This window comes from Homalodisca vitripennis, chromosome 4 (genome assembly GCF_021130785.1).
Source record: "Homalodisca vitripennis isolate AUS2020 chromosome 4, UT_GWSS_2.1, whole genome shotgun sequence".
NCBI lineage: Eukaryota > Metazoa > Arthropoda > Insecta > Hemiptera > Cicadellidae > Homalodisca > Homalodisca vitripennis.
In genome coordinates this window covers 195,594,088-195,616,412 of record NC_060210.1, presented here as the reverse complement: position 1 = coordinate 195,616,412, position 22,325 = coordinate 195,594,088, and the positions used below count along the sequence as shown (strand labels likewise).

The 22,325-nt window shown below is 33.4% G+C and overlaps 1 protein-coding gene across 1 annotated transcript; it reads left to right on the top strand.

The window, feature by feature from the left end:
* The first annotated feature begins 486 nt into the window (after positions 1–486).
* On the top strand, positions 487–21,126 carry LOC124360846 (D-beta-hydroxybutyrate dehydrogenase, mitochondrial). Its single transcript, XM_046814796.1, has 8 exons — positions 487–767; positions 4,633–4,716; positions 8,574–8,730; positions 10,639–10,791; positions 17,125–17,292; positions 17,605–17,744; positions 18,180–18,343; positions 20,985–21,126. The coding sequence occupies exons 1-7, from the start codon at positions 540–542 to the stop codon at positions 18,333–18,335; spliced, it is 1,086 nt and encodes a 361-aa protein (XP_046670752.1). The 5' UTR covers positions 487–539; the 3' UTR covers positions 18,336–18,343; positions 20,985–21,126.
* Positions 21,127–22,325: the final 1,199 nt, after the last annotated feature.

The window sequence follows — 22,325 nt, the reverse complement described above, 5'->3', positions numbered from 1 at the left end:
ACTTACTACTGCCGTGTTATTTTTTACGTAAAAAATTCCAATTCACAAAATTGTTTGACCATTATAATTAAAAAGCTATTTTTCATGTCAGAATCTATTATTGGAATAAAAATGTAAATGTAAGTAAAATGGAAAATGAGCATATAATTGGTTTAAAAAATGGCAATTTTACCGGTTATCTGTAACAGATTCCACCTGAATATTCATATAACTGATTTATTTTAACAGTAAAACAAGCCAAAATATCACTAGAAAGTTAATAATTACTTGTGTTAGTGTTTGTGTCCGTTTTACTATTACACACAAAAAGTGTTTATATAGAAATTGGTGTACTGCAAGTTGGCACAATTAGGAAGTAAGGTGCCAAATGACTAAGAGGGAGTCAGCAGTAGTAGAGTTAATGTTGTCAATGAAGTGCTAATTCAGACTACTGGTGGGTTGTGCTCACTTTAAATAGAACAGGCCCGCAGCAGGCCGGCCACCGCAGCTCGGAACTGGCAACTTGCCTCAGTCCTAGCCTGGGCTCCGACAAAGCCACCATGAAGTCCGAAGGAAAATCCAAAACTCCAGTTCCAAAAAAACCTGAAGAGCTCCCGTGGGATCTCGTCGATCGTTGCTTCTTGCCAGCCGTGTTTTCACACGCTGCTGCTGTCATTTTGTCCACAGTATTAAACACCCTTTACATATCTCAAGTGTCTATGTTCACTCTTTTTTTGTTATTTTTGGTTATTAGTGTTGGGTCTACAATATTTTACCACAATTTGAAGGTGAGTTGTTCATTTCAGATGTTTACCTTTAGTTCAATATATTAATAGCCATCATTAATAAAAAATTTTAATAATAAATGTTATAGAAGGAAATAATGTTTATTCATTAAAAATTACCTCATTAATATAACTTTCTGCTATTCCCTATTTGGTTTACCAGTATAGCTTTCTCTCTCTTGTTAACCTTTAAAGGTTGTCCTGGATACACTATATTTCCCAATAACTTCCTTTTCTCACCAACATGATGATAAAATGAAATGCCTTATTGTCACAATAGAAATGAGAAGATGCTATTAGATGTGTGAGACAATTAAATCTAAAAATCCCTGTGATACATAATTCAACTTAACATACAGTTACTAATAAAAGTTTAAATTACAGAGTTATTTAAATACTCACTATAGTGCAATACTTTTTTATTTTTTAATTTAGCAAGATTTTTAGTTTGTTTGATTCTGGCGAAGAAGGCTTTGTAAAACTGTTTACCCACATATTTGTCATCTCAGAAATTTGATGAAAGGCCTTATATAGAATTAAACCTTAACCTTATTTTGACTTTTGATAACCTGATATAAAATTGTATTATTAGCAATCACATGCTATATGAATAATTTATGTGTAATTTCTAAAAAGGCATAGTCATAAGTTATTATTTACATATTCATAAAGAACAGTATTTGTGTCTACAATATTAGTAAAATTATTGTTGTTATTTACAAGTCTGTGGGTAACAACAATCATCTAAACACTGATCACATCTATTATACAACCGTAGTTTGAACATCTGTTTGTATTTTATGATTTTGGTTATGTTATATGTGTTGAGTTTCGTTCAACTGTACCTGATGAAGTGTAATGGAAAATATAAAATACATAAATAGTAATATGTTTTCCTTTTTCTACACACACACACACTCACACACAGAATTATTGATACAATTGAAAAGTAACTTCTTTATCACCCTCATTTATTTAAAAGTGCAATGTTGCTAATGTAATATTTTATTCAAATTTTGAAAACTTGTTCCAACATGAACTTAATACAATATGAAATATATTATGTCCAAAGAAGCAAGATAATTGCAAATATTCCTGAACTTCATTTGTTACAAATCTGTTCAACATGTACAGTCCAGCTGAGTGTAGAAATGTACATTCGCATAGAGATTTAGTTTCTATTACATTTACAATAGATTGTTTACCTGAAAATTATATATAAGCAATTTTATCAGAGTTAATAATACATTTCTATAATTTAAATGGTTTTATTGATATTGAGCTCTCTATTGTTATTATAACACTTTCTAAACTTATCCCGTAAACAGACATACTTATATCTCAGCAAACATGCATAGGTGAGTTTAACTAACGCCAACCGCTGATACAAAATTCCTCCCAAAAATGGACCCAATACTGAGCCTTGTGGTTCATCCTTCTGGTCTAAGGCAGCCAATACAAAATAAGGTAAACTGATGGTGACTTAATGATATTCCCGGTTTAATTTATATCAAGATACCTACCAATTGAACTGATTTTAAATAACTAATTTAATTATTCCAATGAATATAAAACATTAAATGTTCAGTTTAATCATTATTAACAACTAATCTTGGAACCAATCTATCGCCATTTTTATTTCTGTTGGTAAATAGGTGTTCAATGCAATGTTTTTTTAGTTAACCAGTGTGGAATCATCTGTGTTTAATCAGACTGGCAGGGTATGGTGATTGCAAAATCACTTCCGCACAAACATAAGTTGTCTGTTTCCCAAATAATATTATATGTTTGTGACAGCCGAAATTATCTTACGTTTTTAAATAACAATACAATTTCAGCAAAGAATAAAAAATGGCTGTACATTTTTCAATAAACATTTTCTAAAGAGATAGCGTCAGTGAAGGTATTTTCAATATATAAAATGATGCCAGATAATATTCGGAGAATATTAGAAAATCTTTGTTGTGTGACCCACTGGTTGACTGACACATTAAAGGCATTTGATTTCATTTCACGCAATACGCTAGTAAACACATTCAAATGCTTTACTATCATATTATGTGAAATGAAATCAAATGACTCTAATGTGTCAGTCAATGTAGCAGTTGTAGTTTATTATTTTTCAAACTTTCTCAGTATTGTTTCAAGAACTAATTCAACAGTTTTTACCGTTATTGTTTACACATTTGGAAAAAACCAGACTGCTCTGTACACAAGTGTTCTTTGTAAAATAATCCAGTAATTGTTATTTCGGCAAAATTGAAAAACTACTTAATATTGATACCTATAGTATATTAGTTGATAGTTGTACAGGAAATACTTTTCATTTTTCTCATAAATGGAAGTAGTTTTTGTGGGTTTAATTGCTTCAGAAAATGTTGTATGATGGTCCATAATCAAATTGTAAAAATAAACTAAGGGCAAGACTGTTTCTCTGATAATTATTCAAATGTATTAATTTCTTTAATCATTAAAGAAAGCTTTTTGAATCAAGTAACTTATGTGCGTATTGTGTATTTAACTCTAATTTAATAATATCACAGGTATCTTTACTTATATCACTGAACTTTCATTAAAATCTATACCAATATTTTTCTGTTACTTCAAACATTCATTTAAAATACTGTTATTCATTTAAAACTACATATAGTAGCTCTTTGTCCTACATTACTTTTATTGTAACGTCCTCACGCTAGCACTCTTGGAATCTTGAATATTTCAGCTATATTCAGAAGTTTTTGCATATAGCCATGTTTACTATTTTAGTAATTATCATATTGGAATGATTACATCATTAGCGTGTTACTTGTTCTTTTAGAAGTGTTCTGCCCATGTTCTGAAGGTGTATTAGCTTCTATCCTGTTGAAAAACAAGGAAATATGGAATGTAGTGTGCAAGGAAACAGATACAATGGAATGTCAACACACCCAATAGAATGTAACCAAAGTCTTACCAACTATCAAGCAAATATCACAAGTTAAAAAGTCATCATAATCGTAATCAAGCAAATATCACATGTTAAAAAGTCATCATAATCGTAATCAAGCAAATATCACATGTTAAAAAGTCATCATAATCGTAATCAAGCAAATATCACATGTTAAAAGTCATCATAATCGTAATCAAGCAAATATCACATGTTAAAAATTCATCATAATCGTAATCAAGCCTATTTACAAATTTATTTATTCTTTCTTTTCCCAATGCCCTTATGGTTACTCATTAGACCAATGTAAAATGTTCCTTAATTCACAGCCAAATCCCATAGAATGACATGCACAATCATTGAACTCAATCTTCTTCATATAGAAAAGGAGCTACATGCAAAGTTTCAAGTCTATAAGTGAGCTCGTTATCGAAATATCAAGTTGACATACAGACAGACATGACATTTTTTCAGCCCCACAAGCGATTGACTCAGCCAATAAATTTGCAAGTTTGAGTTTGTATTCTCTGACAAAAATAATATTATTAAATCGTAATGCATGACCTTAGTTTAACGCTGAAATAATATTTACATCAAATATGTCCATATCATTTTTTTTTTTTATTTTATCTAAGTATAGTTTAATGTGGATGCTTGGAGTCTCACATTGTAAAAGACATTTTTTTATATAAACGATTAGTGGGGTGATCAGAGGAATAAAAGCAGTAAGTTGAAGTAAAAAAACAGTAAAATAAATAAAATTTGTGTATAGGTTACAATTTTAAACAGAATGATACATTAAAATAAATTTTTTTTACTATCGGATAGGATTCTAGAATAAATAAAAGTGGTTACAGTAAGTTTTAGAAATTTGACAGTATATAAAAGGGAATCGTAAAATATTAAAAGGTGTACTAATAACTTGCCTTTTTTAATTAATAGGTAACAGCAGCAGGTAAAGCAGTGTTGATCACAGGTTGTGAATCGCGCATAGGTTATGCCATCGCTAGGCAGTTGGATGATTTGGTAAGTTATTTACATTTTGTTAGTTACAAACTTGACTGTATAAAGTGTAGCATTTATATTCCTCAATGCCCACCCAAATAGTAGTAATTCCTAAACACAGTTGTGATCAGTGCATTATCTGACTTATAATCAATCCAAAATTACACTCACTTAATTTTTAGCTGTTACCAATTGATATTCATCATGACTTTGGCTCTTCTGTATTTGAACTATTTGGCAGTGTTTGTCTGAAGACCACTCCAAAAACTGAGTCTTTTTATACAGATGCATGAGTTTGTTGTAGTGTTCACGTTACAATTTTTTCAAAGACACATACTTGCAGTATAGCATCCTGGTGTGGGGAGAGGTGTCAGCCAATGTCTTAGAACCACTCGCGATCGCACAGAGGTCTCTCATCAAAACTGTACTTAAGAAAAATCATAGGTATTCTACTAAAACTCTTCTTAACGAATTTCCAGTATTAAATGTGAGGCAGTTATATATAAAAAATGTATTATTATACATCAAAATCATTGAGATTGAAATTTTATCAGAAATACAGCATGGCTATACAACAAGGCACAAGACTAAATACGGATTCATTACCCCTAGATTAAACCATGGTTCAGAACTTATTAACTCTTTTTATCTTGCTCAAATTATCTTTAGAAACTTGCCAGAGGAATTAAAAATGGAAAGTGACAGTGTGGCTGTCTACAAACAGAGGGTGAGTCGATGGTTGTACCGCATTGGCTGGGAGACTGCTGAGAGGCTGTTGCGTTCTCCTTATTTTTAACACAATTTTAGTTTTTTTTAGTATAATTACTAGTAACATGTCACCATCGCATATTGTAATGGATACTCCACACTTGTTAATCTAATTATTCTAAATAGTAAAAAGTTACTATATACTTTAGACTATAATTATACTAGTTAACTTTTTTTGATTTCCGTTGAACTCTTCCCGCTCACAGACCTACAGTCTTTGCGGGGATTATTCCTGTATTTCAATTTATATTTTTTAAAGTGTGCATTTGTTAGAAGGAATAAGTGTCGATTTGATTTGACGTATTAGTTGACATTAGTAACGAAATATTGTAGGTTGAAATTTGCAAATAACTTAAAATAATCAAAATAAAATAAACAGGGTGAATTTTATACATTTGAAAATAATATTCTGCGATTGATTCATAGTTAAGTTTTCTAAAGGATGAGGGTTTTTGATGATTTTGAACATGAAACTTAGTGATTTATTGTAGAGTTTAGCATTGAATTTTAATTGTTTATATAAAGAAATATTTTTACAACAATTACAATTTATAATTTTTATGTTGAATTACAGAAATTCACAATATATCATAAGTAATATTCATAAACTCGTATACAATATTTTACATTACCGCTTAAAAGATTTTGCCTGTCTTGGTTGTTAATAATAATAGTTGGGATCTAACAAAGATGACAGGTTAGCCATTAGTCAAATATTAAATAACATGTTAATGTAATAAGCTAATATTACGTTTTATATAGATGTTTGCTACTGAAATGTTTTATGTCCATTTCTAATTCTACCAATCATGCCATGTCTTTGTTCCAAATATTTTGATGGTTTGTTTTAGTTTATGAAATTTAAAAACATAACTTAATCTTCTTGTTATACATATATTAAATTTGATGCAGTACCTCATCTCATGACTGTGATTACAATATAGAGTCGATAACAGGAGAGTTCAAATTTATCGAAGGACCTGACAGAACTTAAAAAAAATAGTTATCACACAAGCAGACGGACTGATAAGCTGACTTATCTTCTGAGCCCAAAATCTACAGATTCCTTCCATGGACCAAAATGAACCTATGTACCAAGTTTCAAGTCTCTAGGACTTGTCTAGCAAGATATATTGCACAGATAGACCTTAGATCTTTTGACCAAAACGAAGAGATCTCTTTCTTAGACCAAGTGGAACTTATGCACTAAATTTCAAATCTCTAGGACCTTTCTGTTAAGAGTAGATGCATGGACAATGCCATGCTTTCAAGAAGGCCTTGATAATTGAATAACTATACAGTTTGTGTAGACAAAGTACAACAGATGTGTACTTGTACATTTTCAGTATAATCCACATTGAGTTTCATACATACACTTAAGCCAGTGATGAATTAGATTCTGCGTTTAAATTATGTAGGAAATCATTTCCCTCAAATTTTTGAGAACAAAGATTTGTCCGGCAACTTTCAAGACACTGGCTTTCATTTTAGGAATAAGCGTTACTGACATGAACACACTTTTCAGCAGCCCAAATAGTAAATCATATGACCGACTCATTCTTCAGAGATATCAAGTATAGAAGGTATTTCAAGTATCCATCTGTTTTTCCAATGGAATTAGTTTTCACACTCGCTGGATGGCTGGAATCAAAAGCAGCCATAATTTTTCACGTTCACAACTTTTAGCTTTGAAAACGTACTTCTAACATAACTATTCATAGTTTCGTTACCATAAACCCTTAATGTCATTAACCATAGATCATTAATGTAGATGAATTTATATGGTCAGACATTCTACTGCGACATAGAACGTAATGATCACTCTTTGTTTTAAGTGCAATGGAAAATTTGTCCCTCTCCCCTATCATTTTATAACGGAACGTCAAGCTAAAGTGACCAATCAAAATTATCTATGGCTCGCTTCTAACTGACCTTTGTATCTTTCGAACGAATCTAAATCTGATAAGCTGTCCTTATCTAAGTCCTAAGCTGTCTGCTCCACCTAAAGAAACTCGTTTCCAAAGATTATTTTAAATCTGCACATTATGCATTTTTTCATAGCACCATATTGTATGGAATCACCCTATGGGGTAACAGCCATGATATCAAAAAAGTACTGATTTACAGAAAAAGGCTGTTAGAATTTTAGCTAGTGTCTCCTCCTTAACTACATGTAAACCTATTTTTGTGGAGAAAGGTATTCTAACAGTTATCGATCTTTATATTTATTCATGTCTGATTAAAGTAAAACAGAATCTTGATGACTTTTTCTCTTAGAAATAACATTCATTAATATCCTACTAGATTAAGATGCAACTTATATTTAGGTCAGTCCTACTGCAGATTAAGCAAATCACAATCTATGTATTCTTTTATCGGTATCCATTTGTTTGATAAACTACCTCTTACCAGTCATAACAATAGTCTTACTAAATTCAAATCAGTGATGTATAGATGGCTGTTAACTAGACCTTTTGTGGTATAGATGAATATCTGGTACTTTCTGTGATCGATGTTTCATTTGAATTTTTAACCTATCTGTATTGTAGCCTACCTATATGTTTAACTGTCTTTTATTGTGCTGTTTATTTATTTATTATTGAATCTTTTACCAATTTATTCCCTGAAAAATCAGTTATTAATTTACTTTAATTAACATGTACTTATTGTTGATTGTCCATGCTTATAGTTAAACGTTAGATACTACTGTTTCATTCGGCCAGTCAGTTTTTTTTCACTTGAATTAACATTTAATTTAATACACTGTGAGCTAATATTTTATTGAAGCTTTGGTGATGATGTCATTACATTTTAATGATGTTATGATGAAGATTATTGATTCTTCTTGCTGTTTTTATATTCACCATAGTAATAACCTCCGGAGACTTTACTCTTCAGCCATCCCTGTTACAATTTGATTTTATCACTAAATTTACTATAAAAAACTGTGTACCCTTGTCAGTAGTACTACCTTTCTTCAACGATTCACCTCCTTCACTAAATATGCCACCGGAACTTGATGCTGAAAACAGTTTTTCCGGTGAGTTAGTTAAGTCTACGTTATTGTCTCTTGTTTAGACCTTATTAATAAAAGGAATGATTATTCTCAGGGGTTCACAGTCTTGGCTGGATTTCAAGGCAATGATGAAAAGGCATGTAAACTCAAAGAAGAATCGTCAGGACGACTTCATGTACTTCAACTTGACACTACCTCTGAAACACAGATATTACAAGCTCTTCAATATGTGAAAGACCACATACCCCAAGGTAATGTTTTACTGTTGTGTGACAATTGTCAGAAATAGATGTGAAATGTAGGAGGTACACAATAATATACTCTACGAGTAACTTAAATATAAGGGCTTACAAGTTTTCCTCTCACTTAACCCATAAAGATTTTTAAATTAATACTTTGAAAATAAACATTAGATAGCACAAAGAATAACATATTTTAGTAGAATAAATACGATTCATTACATTTTAATTACGTTGAGTAGAGTTGAAATTTGTTTAACCCTTTCACTACTAAGTAACGATATGTGCTGCCCATAGTAGAATGGTTAATTTCATGACACTCTGCTCCCAAGTTATCAATCTAATTCGGGATTTCAATCCTGGTTTGTATATGGCGTTTCATACACTAGTAGATAATCATAATTATGTGATTTACATATCCGGGTTAGAGATTACAGATCATTCGCCATCCTCGGTTACATATGGTCTAGCACTTACAGTTCATGCACCTTTTCTTTAACACAGTCCTCGAGGTTGAGAATTCCTTCTTACTTCTGTTGCGTTAGGTGAATCAATGTACATCATGCAATTACAGGGCGAATCCAAAAAGTAAGTGTTCTCAGGGCCGGAAGAATTTTTTCTACATGTTGGCTAGACTGCTGTGTAGCCTGATTCCTCACTCAATGAGACGGTTCAAGGTCAATCAATACAACTGTCGATGGTTGAGGTTTATAATGAGGTAAAAACTACATAATTCCAATCAATTAAGTGCATAAATTTATCTCCATGAAGTTTGTAACATCTCAAAAACTCTTTTCCGGCCTCCACTCGATTCAACTAGGTTATCAAATGTTTTGGGACCCACCTCACAGACATTTTCCGATATCCGAGAGTTTCCTGTAGTAGAGATCTGGAGATTTGCAGAAATATTACAGAAATTTCATCCACAGTTAATTTGTAATCGTTACAGAATGCATTTTCAATTTATTTTAGAATTTCAGTCCTGATTTAAGTTTTTCTGCTCCTCTGATCATTATGCACAGACTAAGATGTTTTTAAACTCACAACACCACTTGAACACATCCGTGCAATTCATAGCTTTACCACCATATGCAGTTTTAATCTCATTATAAACCTCAACCAGAGTTTTCCCTTCCAAACGAAATAACAGATACCCCTGGGTTTTTCGCACTTGGTGGGAAAATGGATTTACATTTTTCACGAAACTTATTGTCGCATCAACAGTATCAACATACTTACCTCAAACCGGTCTTGTCCCAGAGGGGAGGACTACATGGCAGCGTACCCAACAAGTCGAGAACAAAATCCTTCTGGCCGTGACAGCCTCAGTACACTTAATTTCTCATACTCTGATTTAAGAATCTATTTTCAATTTCATCGTGTGTAAAATATTTAAGTTTTTGTATGTTTTTAGTTATTGCTGCAATAAGTAGAAGTTATTTTCATTTCTTAAATTTTATTTGTGACTTTCATACATTTTATCTTTAGGGCTTTTTGTAAGTCATATCTTAACAAGTATGAATAACCCTTAATCAATCTTATTAATCTTAATAAGTATGTATAGAATTTTTGATTATGAAATGATTTGCGATGTGTTAAAATTAAAGTGTTAAATTGGACTTATACATTTTTTCTGCAATACAAAAAGTTTCCATTTGTTTTTGCTACCACCTCTCTAGACTTTACTCACTCTTGTGTATTATTGATGTATTGTGTATACTTAATGCATGACATAATTAGTTATAAATTAGCTAATTAAGATTTTTCAAACGATATTATTTTGTCAACGAATCTCTCACTATTATTGATGCTTAAATTACCTTGAAAGTTTTCTCTTTTATTAATTCCTTCAACTTTATTCTAATTTGTCGCACACCAATTTATAACATTTATAAAAAACTGTTATATTTTTGTTTACAGGACTTTGGGCCCTAGTTAATAATGTATCTTGGGCAGCATTTGGAGAGATAGAATGGGTTCCTATTCAAGTGTTCAGAAAATCTACTGATGCAAACTTCATAAGCACTGTCAGAATCACCCAACTATTTCTACCACAGATTAGGAGAGCGAAAGGTATTTTTCATTATTATACCTAGTTTTGCTTTTATTACTTCTTAGAAATCAACTTCATTATACAGTAGACGTTATATGGTGGAGTCTACAGAGGACTACCATAACCTGTAACCAGATCTCCGAAATAGGACTTTTGCAGCCACAGATAAGAGTATAAATCAATGAGCTAATAGAGGATCAATACACAATGCGATAACAAAATAGTAGGACTAACTTTACGATGACTAATTTATTGCACATATCGGTGCTTCGACACACTGAGTATAATGTATCTGCAAACACATTCCTAGGAGTTATAGACCATAATGCTGTTGAGAGCCTTTGTTACAGCCAATTAGTCGTCTTCTATGGAGTAAAAATGCTGCCCTCTTACATTCCGTTTCAGACGAGGAAAGAGAATGAGTCCCGCTGAACCACGTGTGGGCTGATGGTAGGGTGACAATGCCATAATGCTGTTGAGAGCATTTGTTACAGCCAATTAGTCGTCTTCGATGGAGTCGAAATGCTGCCCTCTCACATTCCGTTTCAGGCGAGGAAAGAGAATGAGTCCCGCTGAACCACGTGTGGGCTGATGGTAGGGTGACAATGCCATAATGCTGTTGAGAGCATTTGTTACAACCGTTTAGACTTCTTCGATGGAGTCGAAATGCTGCCCTCTCACATTCCGTTTCAGGCAAGGAAAGAGAATGAGTCCCGCTGAACCACGTGTGGGCTGATGGTAGGGTGACAATGCCATAATGCTGTTGAGAGCATTTGTTACAGCCAATTAGTCGTCTTCGATGGAGTAAAAATGCTGCCCTCTCACATTCCGTTTCAGGCAAGGAAAGAGAATGAGTCCCGCTGAACCACGTGTGGGCTGATGGTAGGGTGACAATGCCATAATGCTGTTGAGAGCATTTGTTACAGCCAATTAGTCGTCTTCGATGGAGTCGAAATGCTACCCTCTCTCATTCCGTTTCAGGCGAGGAAAGAGAATGAGTCCCGCTGAACCACGTGTGGGCTGATGGTAGGGTGACAATGCCATAATGCTGTTGAGAGCATTTGTTACGGCCGTTTAGACTTCTTCGATGGAGTCAAAATGCTGCCCTCTCACATTCCGTTTCAGGCAAGAAAGAGAACGAGTCTAGCAGAACCACACATGGGCTGATGGTAGAGTGACAATGCCATAATGCTGTTGAAATCCTTTCTTACAGCCAATAAGACATCTTCCATGGAGTCGAAATGCTGTCCTTTCACATTCTGTTTCAAGTTTATTTTCTGGTCGGTTTGAAACAAAACTTCAAATCAAATCATTTTTAGTGCAAATACAATATTTTACAATTGCATAGCAAATGTCAATTCATTGTATTGTAAAATTTTACACATTCAAACCACATCATTCTCATTCAGACATACAGTATTACAAACACACTTTATCTATGTCTTGCCAATGTAACCCACTTTATAAACAGTGAAATCGGTCATTCCAATTGGGTGGTCTACCAATTGAATTCCAAAAACTCATCAGTATTATAAAATGACTGTGCCACCAAAATGCGTTTTAGGCGAGTTTTTAACGCACATATACGTATTTTCTGATTATTATATGCTTCATATAATAGACTATTTCTACTAAAGGTTTTTTATATCAGAAACTTGTTGGATTTCCACCATTAATGTATGTGTCTGGCTTAAATCTTCTTCAATTTCCTTTCGCTCCTTTCTTTCAGTACCATCAGCCAGTTGTCTTTCCTCTATCCCTCCTTCACCCCCTTCAATATCTATTTTTACAGGCAGGTCCCTTTTGGTTTTCCTCTTTCCTTTCTATTCTCATAAAATTTCCTCGGTTATCTATGTTCCTTCATCCTGTTCATGTATCCAAACATTCTTGATCCATTGTAACACTGGTTGGTTTTTCTCCATCTGGTGACTTCATTCCTTATTTTGATTCTTCTAGTGAATTTAACAGTGCCCCTTGGAGATGAAATATATTTATTTATTTATAAGCATCACATTACATCATAATTTTATGACATAGGATTTGTCATGAAACTTAAAAGACTAACTTATTTACATTCAAACACATAAACCTATAATTAAAACTTTTATTTTTGTGAGGCCTTTCGATAGCAAGGCTATCTTCGTAAGACACATCACAAAAATAAAAGTTTTAAATATTGGTTTATGTCTTTAAATGTAAATAAGTTAACAAGTATCCAATACAAACTCCATCTTCAACATTTAAAAGACTAACTACATTAAAATAGATTGAAATGCTTAACAACTTTCAAACTGCAGGGATTACGAAGTGCTGTACAATATTGGACTTTTCAACAGACATTAAATACAGAGTGGTTGTAGTTTGACATATTCAGATTAATGTATTTATCACTTATCTATCTTAAAACAAACCCGTGTTTGTTCAATTTCGTTTATGGCTGACTGCCTCAGATACAATACAATACATCATTCTTTATTCATGGACATAGAGTACAGAATAGGCGTCACAGTATGCTAAGATCAAAGTCCTATAGTGATGATGGAGGAGACTGAGATCGAAGAAGTCTACTCGACTAAATTCCTTGGAATACACCTTGATCGAGGGTTGACATGGGATAGTCATGTAGACAACGTTTGTCCAAAATTGTTTTGAGGCAGCTATCCAAATACTGCCCAACTCAGGTACTGATGACGGCGTACTATGGATTGATATACCCCCTCCTGTCATATGAAGTGGTTTTGAGGGGAGTTTGCTCTAACACACATTTCTCTGAGTGTTTACACTCCAGAAAAAAAGCGTTTGAACAATTCAAAACTACAATGGAAGGAGCCGTGCAGACCAGCATTCAGAAATCTGAAACTGTTGACATTACCCTGCCTCTACATTCTAGAGACGTCTCTGTTTTTCAGATCAAAATGCGATCACATTAGAGCTAGTGATATACACTCTTATGAGACAAGGCAGGGGCAACTACCGAACTGGGAGACACAGGACGGTAGTACATAAGCGTTTGCCTTCTCATTGTAGCAGACCCGATTCACTCAGCCTAGGGCGGGGTCTATAAATCTTACCAAACAGATCAGAATCTGTGGGGAACCTTTATTCATTAAAAAAAAGAAAAGGGGCACCACCTTGTTTTCCTCAGTTTGGGGTATTAGGGCCAGAACAAGGAAAATACCAGTTACTGAATTTGCCGAGATGAGATGTTAAAGACCAACCAACATGAAACGAAAAAAAAATGATAATAGGTATAACCATTAATAATAATTACTAACATCAACTACAGTGGAGTCCCGCTAATCCGAACACGTGTAATCCGAACGTCGGTTAATCCGAACAGGTCCAGGAGGAATTATTTATAACGATAATGAACAGTTATAGGAACTAATTACATAAAAAACATCATTTCGTACATAAACAAAGAAAACTTTAATTAAATAGACATACAGTATTTTATTAAGACAAATTGTGTACGGTACAGTAATAAACAATAAAGTTAAATACAGTACCAAATTGAAACTTATAGGTTAAGTATGAGTTAAATTACTGTATTAAGAAGTGAAATCGAACAAAAATTGGACCTATAGTACTGATATTATTATTGAGTACAATATTAATTGTTAAAAGAAATAAATTCAGTTATTGTCTTCTGTCGCATTGAAGAGAGTCTATTGGATGACGCGTAGTTTCGTACAACTATTGAAACACGTGGACCCGTACAATATCCAGTACGCTCACATTGCTTAACGATAGAACTCTCACACTAAATACGGTAAATGTGCTTAGTATTCGCAAACACGTTTATTTGTCAAGAAATACAATGCAACAGTCAGAAAACATGTTTTAATAAACAATGTTGATAATTTTATAACAAAATAGACCCATCTCAAGTTTAAAACCGTATTTTTCTGTAATTTTGGCTAATCCGAACAATCACGTAATCCGAACAGGGCTCGGTCCCAATTAGGTCGGATTAACGGGACTCTACTGTATAAACAAAAAAAATCAATTCATAAATACTAAGTTAAACTATTAACCTTTAAGTAAAATTACGAACAAATGCATTGGCTGTTAAATGAAAGGCGACGTAATATAACAAGCTTGATTTATTATCGCCAACAGGAAACTCAGTGTTCCAACAAGTACAAGACAAATCAAATGCGAGATAATAAATTTCTTAATACTAAACCAGATCTGAAGAATAGAATATAAATAGTTAATACCTTGGCCGGCCGCTAAAACTATTGAAATGGTTACACAATACACAATAACAAATAAGTCAATAACTACACATACACAACAGATGTAATATATATAAAGGTAAACCTGAATTGCATTAACTAATTATTAAAAAACTACGCCTGCGCATAAGCTCCTTGTAGCCGAAGTTCAATTACGCACAAATATGTCCTTCACCAACGGCTAACACTGTACAATAAAGTTCGTAGCGACAATTTCGCACAGACAGGTTTGTGTTGCCTCAATTATATAAATTACTGGTACCAGTTTATGAGGTAAAATTGAAGTTCTACTTATCGATACACAGTTCATCTGTTGGTACGACCAGCACAGCGGTAGGTAGGTAGCACCAATGAAGCAGGTGATCCAGGTATGTAGGCAGCAGGTAGGTTAAGTCCACTGGCATATGCACACAGCATGTACAGCATGCAGATACAGGTACAGCGCAAGTGTAAGCGTGAGGTTAAGCTCCCGTATGAATCCCTGAATACATTCCAGGCAATACACTCTAGGTATTTTAATCTAGGATTAAATTTACATTTATAGATGAGGACAACTATTATTAGTTAGCAAATAAAATTTTAAAAGTGAGGGAAAATGTTACTCAATTCCAATCCTTAATTTGTATTACAGATGGTTTGGGTGGGCATTATTCAAATAGTAATTTAAGATTCAAATATTATCCTAACAAAGAAATAAATTAATAATTATAAAAAGATAATTAGTCCTAAAAGAGTACTGCTATTGTTTAAGTGAAGTTGTAATAGTTTACAATACATTTAATAGTTATTAATAATTACCCTTTGTAAAACAAAATAATTTAATACTAATAAAAGCTTTACAGTTTTAAAAGGCATAATTCAAAAATAATAGTTTTATAACTTTCACTAATAGAGAAACATTTTCAACATTTACATAAAATAGGGCATTACAAGTTTTACTTTGCTTGAACAGGAACAAGCAACAAGCCTGTTAAATTAAATTCATCCCGTACAGTAATACTTACATTAAATCTCAGAATTAAGAAAAATCCATAAAAGCAAATTTAGTTAATTAATTACCATTCAAATTTTATATTACCAATAATTTTTACAGATTCATAAAAGCAATAGTTATTTTACATTCCATATGATGCATGTTCATTATACAGTATAGAACATGACTGCATTTCATCTGGTTGGTCAAAAGTGTTTAATTAGCGTTTTAATTAATTTAAAGCAAGTTTCTATAATCAACAGAAATCAATTATTCATGTCATGTGTTAGGAAAGGTTTTCAACAAAAGCAAATTAAAACATCTTACCTCAGCTAAAATCCAGTAAAGAGCAAGGAGGGAGCAGTGTAGGGCAGGGAACAGTCTCATGTAGCTCTCGTGAACGACAAACTTACACTACCATTGCAATTTCATGAGGAAAGAGGGATAGCTATGCAAGGCATAACCTTTCAGGCAGTAGTACAGTTCAACAGTCAGATTGAGTCAAATACATTGTATGGCCAGCTGGAGCTGCAGTATTGTTCTTTTACTCAGCTGATAAGACAATCTACAAGTTGATCAGGTTTTTACACCAGTGTGAATAATATTCATCTCTCCCTTCTCCCAATCCTTTGCCCGAAAATAAAGATGTTACATCAGGCACGAGCTCAGTTTGTCAACAAACTTCCAAATTTGATAAAAAGTTCCACAATGCCTAAAGCATTAAAAATCGTCTGAAAACTGTATTGATCTCGGAAGCTTTTTGCAATACAGACGAGTTCATGGCACATGTTTGGGTGACCACAGGATTGGCTGACTAACGCTGGTGCTTAAGTGGGAAATTTTAATGAATGAACAGTAGGATGGATGGAACAAACTGTATGTATGAAAGTAACCTAGATGTCATCCACGAATCCAAACTTGTATCTTATTTTTGCTTGACAATTGCTATGACATATACATGTTCGAAAGCAATAAAATTATTATCATTTGATAATAAGATCTCATATACACAACTCAGAACCCACATGCACAAGTTAGCCATTTTATATGTTTGCAAACGCTTCTGCTTAAGTAATAAGATTATTATGAACCATATGCTCGATCTTATAACAATACCAACCACTTATGTTCTTGGTTAGGCAGAGTTGTGAATGTCATTAGTCTACTGGGACGCATTGCAGCACCAGCTAAGTCTCCGTTCTGCTCGGTCAAGTTCGGACTGGAAGCCTTCAGCGATTGCCTGAGACTGGAAATGCGCCGTTGGGGTGTGGATGTGGTGGTCGTTGAGCCAGGCATAGTTACAACAGGTTCGTATTATTACTTAAACACATAGAAATAATAAAAGTTCTATTTTATAACAAAGTAAAAGCTGAATAAATATTTTCCCCATTTCTAATTTACTGCTTAATTTTTTAAAACTTGATTGTCAACAGAAATAAACTGATTTCGACAAACAGCTGGATCCGTTCCTTTCTGTTACAACCTTTTTGTCATAGTATTTTTAATATACTAACCACATATTGCTCTTTGTCACTAAAACATTAGTAATTAATTAATACTACAAAATTGTATTCATCAAAATATATTTTTGTGATATAATCATCTATTTTTATCTACAGGATGTTGGTTTGAAGAGAAAACTGTACTAGAAGAGGCTAAAAATATGTGGAAAGAAATGTCTGAAGAAGTTCGGTTTGATTATGGAGAAGATTATTTTGAATATAAAGTCCGAACGATGCCAGAATACAACACGCAAGCAGTAAGTTAAATGTAACCAACAGATTAACCCATTGATCTAGTGGTTTCCACTATTGAATACGTCCAGGTTTTTTACAAAATGTTTCAATGGGTTGGAAAATATTCAGAAATCCCATTTATACTGGTATATTGAAATGAAATTTTAGGAAATATTTAAAAGATGTAGAGTATATTCATAAGTAAATTTTAAATTAATGATATAATAATTTTTAGCAAATACAACAAGTAATAATTAATAATTTTTAATTCTTTTTTATTTGTAGTTTTGTGAGAATAACGATATTGATCCACTTTTATTTCTTAGCCTTTATTGTCCATCCTCGCTTTCAGTGACATAGTTTATAGTCTATGGCTTATAATAGCCAAAGCTAAACATTTGTAATTTTATAGCATCAGAACTATCTATTTTACTTTCACTGCCTTGCATCTTCAACAGGAGGTAGATTTGAGTCCGGTATTGCGTTCTCTGACTGACGCTGTAAGTCGAACATTTCCCTTGGGTCGATATACTCCTGTAACCAGGCAAGAGAAAATCCAAGCTCTAGTCGCCGACCATTTGCCTCGATCAGTATACGATATCATATACAATTAGTTTACCAGGTGAGTGGATAGAAAATAATATGAACTATTTGCACACTTTCTGATAGATGTTAGCGATTTGTATGAAACACTTCTACTGGTTGTGTATTACAGGAAATGTATTTTCATTCTTGCAATAATTTTTTTAATTAAAAAGGAGAGGCTAATGCCCTTTTAGGCCTTATTCTGTATGTCCTCATGGGTTACTGACAGTGCGAATACCTTATCGAACAGAATAAGGGGAAGAGTACAAAGTCGATGGTACCGACAAAAAGTTCTACGGCCATAGACTGGATTTGAATCTGCGCTGTCTCTAACTCAGATCCAAAGTTCGACATGTTAGAGCGCTCGGTCATCGGCACTCCCTTGAATTGAATTAAAAATCTCTTTATTCATTTGAGTTTTTGAGCCATTTAGAAGAAGGTTTATCTGAGTAAAAAATTTGTTAAACAATAACAAATTTTCTCGTGCTGAGCTCTCTATACAGTATTTCCGCCAGTTACATTAATATATATATATGGGAGCGAGAGTGTAAAGCTGGCGATGTTAGTCCTACCTGGTGCTGATGTGAGATGATTGCCTGTGCGGAAATCGTGTATTGGTTTAGAAGCCAACTACTTCAGTATATACTTCTTCTTCTTGCCCCACTTAAGACTCAAGGACCTTTTACACACCCCTGAAGTATACAATGAGCCCTACCAGTTTACAGTTTCAGCAGTTCTACAAACTGCAGATTACATCCTCCAGGGGAAATCCACTATCCTTGTTCAGACCACCAAATGTAGCATAGCGCTCCAATTTCTATTGCTCATATATGTTATATGTCATATATGTTGTCGCAGATGAATATTCTCATGAGCACAATCCATAATAACTATGACTTCTGCCTGAAAAACTGTGGAATAAGGGATCACTAGACCCTCCCTGCACGGTATCACTTCACAATCCCAGTGACTGTGCCATTTTCTGTTTTAGAGCTATCAGCAAACCACAAGTTCTGCTGGTGGAAGAGGTTATTTCCCCTGACCAAGCCTCCCTAAAAGGTATCACACACATGAAGGATTTATTGAAGGAAAATTTTTGAGGTAACTAATCAGAGATCATGTGCAGAGCATCTTCCTGAATCAGGATGGTAATGTTTTCAATGCCCACTGTTGCAGCCGAAGGCTGATCAAAGCCCCACCTGCTGAAGACAGTAGGTATTCATCCTGGACAATGTCCAAGGACACAAGTTTGAGACAGTAGTTATAGGCTACGCCTGGTGCACTTGGAAAAGGCCCCAGTGATGGCAAGGATGTTAATCACGGAGTCGTAAAGTCAATCAATACAGAAGCCTTGGCTTAAGTCTCCAATACTCACACCTATTACGTATCTGCATTGGATACAGGAATTCTTTGACTTTATAAAACGCTTTTTATTTAAAACCTTTTCTTTCATTTCCTTACTACCCTACAAAGTAACCATACTGTTGGGTATTATTAGGCATTCAACACCTATAGGCTTATTCTTGGTAAGCCTTCTTGCAATGTTTTAATTCTCATTACTTCTCTTTGAAATGCCATAACCTTTGAATTGCCATAGCCCTGGCCCACATACACCAAACCCAGCCCTTGAATCCAGGCATAAACCATCAATGTAAAATTTCAGACCACCTTAGTACGGTAGGCCTCTATTGTATGCCGTTTATCTGAATACTCTCTAGAGACAATGTATGGTTTAGTAAAGAAGTATTTCTTTAGCATGTATTCAGACATTCTCCTTTGAAAAACATGTCCATGTTGCTTATTTTACACACTAATTTTCAAAATGTTTAGGTATTTTTTTTAAAGTGTACATTTTTTAAAGGTATATAAATTAAGAAACTTTTCTCACGTTTAAACTATATGGATAAAAACTATTTATTTCTCCAGGTGAATTAAAATTAATAATTTACAACAAATTTTGCGAAAAGTGCATTGTTATTTGTATATTTTATAAGGTAATCCTTAGTAATATGTTTTAATTTGCATACACTAATTTATGTAAATGTTCTATATATTTCAATACTTTGTACTCAATGATTTTATTTTTTTTAATAATAATGTTATTATGTTTAATTCACACATTTGTTATATATGAGACTTTTCTACTGTTTGATTGTATGACTTTTTACTCTATAGAAAAAAGAGAGTACAACAAAACACCCCTCGGTGGGAGATGAGGGGGGAGAGGTTGTAGTTAAAACTTTTTCACCCTATAGAGTACTTTACAAAATTAACATTTTTTGCCTAGAGAAATAATGTTAAGTTTATTTTTCTATTTATACTGATAAGATTTTAAAAATTTTGTATATTTCAAAGTACTTAGTTTTGAAAATAATTTTATTGAAAACTACAATTTTTCAATTTTTTCTGCATAACATTTTTACATAGGCATAATCAAATAATCTACTGTACAATGTTCCATACATTTGCAAACTACACTTTTGGCTGAACAAAATGGTGTAAAATATTAATACATAAGGTTTGGTTTTGTAGGTTTTGAGTATCAATAAAAAGTATCAATCTCCACATTTGTGTGTAAATATAACTCAGTAGACCTAGAATTATCATTAATTTGTAACAAAACTGCCTGCCTTAAAAATACATAAAACTTACTTAGTTAATTTTATTTTTTATTACAGATACACTCGAAGTTTTCTCTGAAGATGCAGTTTTATTGTGTTCATTTACATTTTATTTTTGTACTTAATGAGATACGTTTTTGTCTCAGTTTGCTGTCAGGTTACATTTTCTGAATAAATCAAAGTAGTATGAAACTGAAAATGAGTTGTTTTTAATGAATCCTTAAATGTATAACAATTTACTCTTTACGGTTACTGACATTACATAATGAAGTTTCTCCTGTAAATCCTAAAAATACGTAGCAGTAAAAGTCTAACTACATACATTTTATTTTTATTTTGGTGCCAATTGTCTAATTAAATTTTCTTATTCATGACATAATGCGTTAAGGAAGGTACGTAAACAAATTAAAAAAATAACATTATGTTTTTATTTTTATCTGGCTGAGAGAACAATAATATCCATTTCCTCTAAAAGTATTTGTGGAAAAAAATCACAATATAGACTAAATTTGTCATTCCTATAGACCATTGGTCTCCATACTACAGCCTGCAGGCCGAGTTTGTACCACGCCCATTCATCAAAATTTAATTTATGTCCTTAAATAAGTGAGGAATTTAGTGCTGTGAATGAATTCCAGGCTGACAACTATTAGACGGAGCTTTTCTTTTAAATATTGGGCACTGATAACGCTCAATCCTTGCAAATGAGACCTTGGGATTCAGTTTCTCACACTGTTTTTAACAAGCAATTTAATTAGTTCACCTCGATATGGTGGAAAATTTGGTTTGTAGCTATAGAAAAGGAATGAAAGTTGTGCATAGATTATTGAATATTCAATATTTATTTATTTATTTCCTCATAGATACATAGATCTCAACATACATGCAAAAACAGGAAATGATCTCCACATGGGCATAGCCTGTGTGTGGAGATCGAGACGCGATCAGCAGCATGAATATGTACTCATCAACATAAAAAGTAATGTAAATCATGTAAAACATGAAATGCAACTTTTGTATGCTCGTAATATAAGAAAAAATAAAAACATCATACGAGTAGCTACAACAAAGCAAGTGCTTGACAATAAGATGATAACCAGATAACGGCCGCAAAAATGATAATGTGATAATTGATGATTAATAAATGATAACAAGAATATAAACTTATATTGGTTAATTAGGAGGCATGGAACCTCTCACACACTTATACACTCACGCCATACATAACCAACATTCTCTCTCCTCCCTCCCTCCCTCCCTCCCTCCTCCCTCCCTCTCTCTCTCTCTCTCTCTCTCTCTCTCTCTCCCTCCCTCTCTCTCCTCCTCCCTCCCTCCCTCCCTCCCTCCCTCCCTGCCTGTCTCTGCATTTACCACCATCAAAAGACACTCTATCAACAC